The sequence below is a fragment of the Bidens hawaiensis genome, unplaced genomic scaffold (genome assembly GCF_021521415.1).
Source record: "Bidens hawaiensis isolate Kalapana, Puna unplaced genomic scaffold, B.hawaiensis_p1.1 tig00010732_1, whole genome shotgun sequence".
In the NCBI taxonomy this organism is placed as follows: domain Eukaryota; kingdom Viridiplantae; phylum Streptophyta; class Magnoliopsida; order Asterales; family Asteraceae; genus Bidens; species Bidens hawaiensis.
Window position 1 is genome coordinate 733,274 of NW_027491822.1, and position 4,485 is coordinate 737,758.

Here is a 4,485-nt window from a genome sequence, read left to right on the forward strand (position 1 = left end):
ATTGCAAGGTAAGGAGGCACGAATTAGAAGGGTGAGCATAATTTCGTTGAGGCGCCAGATCATACGTTCAGATTTACCTTTTCGCTGTGAGGTGTATGGACATGAGAGACGGAATTGCAGACCGTGGGAGGCTGCAAAAGATTTGAATTGGTGATTGTCGAATTCTCGTCCATTGTCACTTTGAAAAGACTTGATGGAAGTGTGAAATTGGGTTCGAACGAATGCATGAAATTGTGTAAATTTATTGAAAACCTCTGACTTAAATTTAAGAGGATAGACCCATGTAAATTGTGTTAAGTCATCAATAAGAACCATATAATATTTATAACCTGCATGACTTTGTACCGGAGATGTCCACAAATCACAATGAATGATATCAAATGGTAATAACGTATTAGAAACTGAATCAAGAAAAGGTAATTTTCTATGTTTAGAAACATTACATGAATGGCAAACAAAAGACGAACAAAGTTTAGTGCATGAAATAAATTTATTTGAAACTAAAAAATCCATAACAGGTCTTCCCGGGTGCCCGAGCCGATCATGCCATGATTTGGAAATGGTAGAGGTGAGAAACGTGGATGCTTGTTGACTTGGATTGAATGTGGCCATCACTGTCGTGGCGGGATATAAGCTCCCCAGTCGGGTAATCCTTCAAAGAAAAAACAAACAGGTCAAAATCAACGGAAAGCCAATTGTCGATAGTAAATTGACGGACAGAAAGTAGATTTTTGATAATTTGCGGGGCGTAAAGAATATTATAAAGTTTGAGGTTTTTATTTAGGTGAGGTAAGGTGGTGTGTCCTGATCCGAGAATTGGAACATGGTTGCCATTACCGACAAGAATAGAGTTAATTGAACAAGTTAACGGTTGAGAGATGTTACCTTGATCTGCGGTTATGTGCGATGTTGCTCCTGTGTCCATAACCCAATTATCCTGATTAATATTTATTGCCCTGAAAAGCCTGACCCAAATTAGTGGGTTCAAATCCATTAAAATGTGCCTGTGGACTGGAGTGTGGGTTGTTATTGGATGAAGACCCATGAGAACCTGATCCAATTTGCTGATTTGAAGTCCATGATGGTTGAGCCCAACCAGGTTGGGCGGGGAACGGACAAGGTGGTGGCGGCATGCCCCACCAATTAGGCCAATTGGTTTGTGGTTGGCCAACAAAGTTTGGGCCATAGTTATTTTGGTTTTGTGGACCAAAATTATTTCTGCTTCTATTTGGATTATTGTTCCAGCGGTTATTGCCTCTGCCCCGATTATTTGAACTCCAATTCCCACGAGATGAATTTGGTGCTCGAGAATCAGATTGGCGAGTGCCAGTGTTATTACTCGTGCGTTGACCAGTGGAAGGATTGGAGGCAATAGCAGCTAAGGGAGGGGTATTGGCAATGGCCAGAGCATCCCGAGCAGCTTGGCGTTGGTGTTCTCGTTCCAACATATCTCGAGCCTCTTCCCATGACGGGGAAGAATTATTAATTATAGTACTAGTAACATCGTATTCAACCGGTAACCTGCGAACGAGTTGAAGAACTAGTCTATTTTCGGTGACGGGTTGGTCAACGTCCCTGAGTTGATTTGCAAGCTCCTTTAGGCGTTGACAGTAGGCCTCAAGCGACGGCATAGATTTAAGTGTTAGAGTTGTGAACTCATGTTCAAGGGCCCCGGCTCGAGAACTTTTGTTGTTTAAAAAAATTGTAAAAAAATTGCTGCAAGACGTTGCCACGCCTCATAAGCCGTTGATTCGGCTTCAAGAACACGATTTAGGATATCGACATGTAGTGTGCCATAAATCCATTGAAGGACTATGGCGTCAATTTCTGACCATGCAGCAAAAGCTGGATCGGTAGCAGCAGGCGGATCGGTTCCATTAATGTGTGACATAACTTTGTACCCCTTGGCATGGAGTTTAAAAAGTTTGACCCACGAAGAGTAGGTAAACGTTTTTCCGTCGAGGACGTGAACTTTGTTTTGAATGTTTGTGACCGTATACACGGGATGAAGAGTAGTTGGTTTTTCTGCAGGTGGTTGATTGGTGCTCATGGTAGTGAACAGGTTGAAGAAATCGGTCGAAACCGATGAAGAAAGCTAGGGCAGAAATCGGTTGGAACCGATGAAGAATGCTAGGGCCGGCTGAAAAAAAAAACTAGAGAGGCTGTGATACCATGTTAATGTAATTGAATCGAATGCCTTTTCTCATTAAACAAAGGAGTATAAATAATATTACAAAGGTACACAAAATAGGAAATAAGATCATCCTAACTATATAAAATATATTCACAATATATGTCGTCTAATATACTTGAAAACCGAATCGAATCCGAATCGGTTTGAAACCGATTCTGTAGAAACTAGCTTGGAACCAACTGAAACCGTAGGTTCGGGACCGGTTCGCAATTCTCTCTACTAAAACCGGTTAACCGAACCGAAACCGGCCAAAACCGGTAAACCGACCATAAACCAGTTTTGACTTTTGTTGACCAAACCAAACCGGTTTAAGGTTTGAAACCCGTTTTTGCACCTCTATAAATCAGCTGAGTGCGTACGCTCATTACTGTATGCTAATTTTAGTGTCATTAGGTGATTATGGTTTCGGTAGTCGTTTGGCATCTATGGCTTTAAAAGAAACGTACATCCTAATAAATTCTGCTAATTACGCCCTAAAATTTACCCCATATTTATGCCAAGAATCTACAATTCCTCTAAAATCATGAATCTTTTATGTTAACACCCAACCATTACTATATAAAATCCAGTAAACAACATCATTGTGTTTCAACAAGGAAAGGTACAATCATTAACAATGATTGTTCTGATACATGAAAGCAATACTATTTTGCAATTTGAGCAAGATACTCATCAATCGTGGTGTATTTTATCTCTGGATAAAGCTCGCTAGCCTCCACACCAAACGAAGGTTCGATCTCAAAGTTTGTTCCATCTCCATGGAGCCATACAGAATGCATTATGGACAAAAGAATTTTGCTTAACCCAAATGGAGCCTCTGTAATATAGCAACTTATTATTTTCCGGTATATATTTTTTCTTTAAAATCAAATCGTTTTAATTAAACGTGTTCTTTGATCCAACTCACCTTGAATATTTTTGAGAACTTGCTCTTCGGGAACATATGTTTTCTCAAGGGTCTTGCCAATCTTGCTTTCCCAAATGGAAACAATTTCATTGAACGACAATGTGTTGCCCGGAGGTCTGAAAATCAATGTCTTGTTCAATGTACGCGGGTCATCAACTGCTTTGATGGTAGTCAAAGCTATATCCTCCTCTTTGACAAATACAACTAGATAGAATAAAACAGCACAAAGTCACTAAGAGATTGGTTCTTAGTAGTCTTTTGGTATGTTCTCTATAATATCAGGTGAATATATCAAATTTGAATAGAAAAAAAGGTTGGAGCTTGGGCTCCCAATATTTATGCCTTTGGTCTTATATGTTTAACTTTGTTTAATTTTTAGATTTTGATAAGGTAAAGTGTGATTGTGATTGTGTCAATTAAAAATCGCATTTCTTTTTTTTTTTTTAACGAAGACCCAGTTTTTAAATCCGCTTTTATGCCTCTAAAAGGTTGAGTCAACTCCAGTTCTATGTACCACTGTCCTTTGCTTTATGACTAACTAATATTACTTGATGCATTAACGAATGTACCTTTCGATTTTCCATCTCCTAGGATGCTTATCTTCTCTTTAGGGGCGGTGTTTGTGTCCATTTGCCCCACGGTTGGTAAAAAGTAGCCCGCAAAACCATTGCTTGACACGAAAGTGTGTGGGATATCTGCGGCTTCGACAGCTCTACGAATGCTCGCCTTTCTCCCAAACATGCTCTTCGCTGGTTCGACCGCATTGACATGGTCGACGTCGGTTGTAAACTCCGAAGGTAGAAATCTCTACATAAATAGAGTATAGGTTAATTATGATACTGAGTTAATATAGAGCCAACAGACTCATATATAGTTGCAGCAACTAAACAAAAACAAATATTTTCATAGTATACAATCAACTAGTCAACTAGATATTTTCGAACAAAACAGAAAGTTACCTTTACATTTCCTGCTTCTTTAATCGCTGCAATGAGCTTGACTTGATCAGCTATCAGTTCATCGTCTATTGTCGAGATCACAACATCGACTTGCTTGATTGCCTTCACTAAACTTTCATGATCATTGATATCTCCCTGAAAATGGTTCATGAAAAACACAAGTTTGCCTCTTAAATGGTCAAGAAAACAAGATTATTGAGATTAATTCACAAAACAAACACACAACTTAAGCCTCTTATTACAATTAGAATTGTGGCACCAAGAGTTTTGAAATTGTCTATGAGCTTGGATTTTTCTGGATGCGTGGTTGTGCTTTCCCTGACCAAAACAAAAGTCGGGTTTCCCTCTTTTGCGCTCGCCTCTACGATGAACTTTCCGATGTACCCGGTCCCTCCTATGATCAAGATCTTGCTTTTCTGTGCCAT

General features: G+C 39.5%; 2 protein-coding genes across 2 annotated transcripts; both read right to left on the reverse strand.

Annotated features, from left to right (window-relative positions):
- Positions 1-1,693: 1,693 nt before the first annotated feature.
- Positions 1,694-2,050, reverse strand: LOC143536099 (uncharacterized). Its single transcript, XM_077030169.1, has one exon. The coding sequence runs from the start codon at positions 2,048-2,050 to the stop codon at positions 1,694-1,696; it is 357 nt and encodes a 118-aa protein (XP_076886284.1).
- A 719-nt stretch (positions 2,051-2,769) lies between these two features.
- Positions 2,770-4,485, reverse strand: LOC143536051 (phenylcoumaran benzylic ether reductase Pyrc5-like). Its single transcript, XM_077030135.1, has 5 exons — positions 4,303-4,485; positions 4,061-4,195; positions 3,671-3,908; positions 3,102-3,305; positions 2,770-3,011 (listed from the first exon to the last, which is right to left on the reverse strand). Exons 1-5 carry the CDS (start codon positions 4,483-4,485, stop codon positions 2,839-2,841), a joined length of 933 nt encoding a protein of 310 aa, XP_076886250.1. The 3' UTR covers positions 2,770-2,838.

What these genes read in the sequence shown, in the direction of transcription:
- LOC143536051 (XM_077030135.1), bottom strand. Translation starts at nt 4,485, where the DNA reads ATGGCACAGAAAAGCAAGATCTTGATCATAGGAGGGACCGGGTACATC. An exon ending in TTGGTGCCACAATTCTAATT is followed by an intron (nt 4,196 to 4,302) that starts GTAATAAGAGGC and finishes AACCATTTTCAG; the next exon opens with GGAGATATCAATGATCATGA. An exon ending in AGTTCTCAAAAATATTCAAG is followed by an intron (nt 3,012 to 3,101) that starts GTGAGTTGGATC and finishes GCTATATTACAG; the next exon opens with AGGCTCCATTTGGGTTAAGC.
- LOC143536099 (XM_077030169.1), bottom strand. Translation starts at nt 2,050, where the DNA reads ATGAGCACCAATCAACCACCTGCAGAAAAACCAACTACTCTTCATCCC.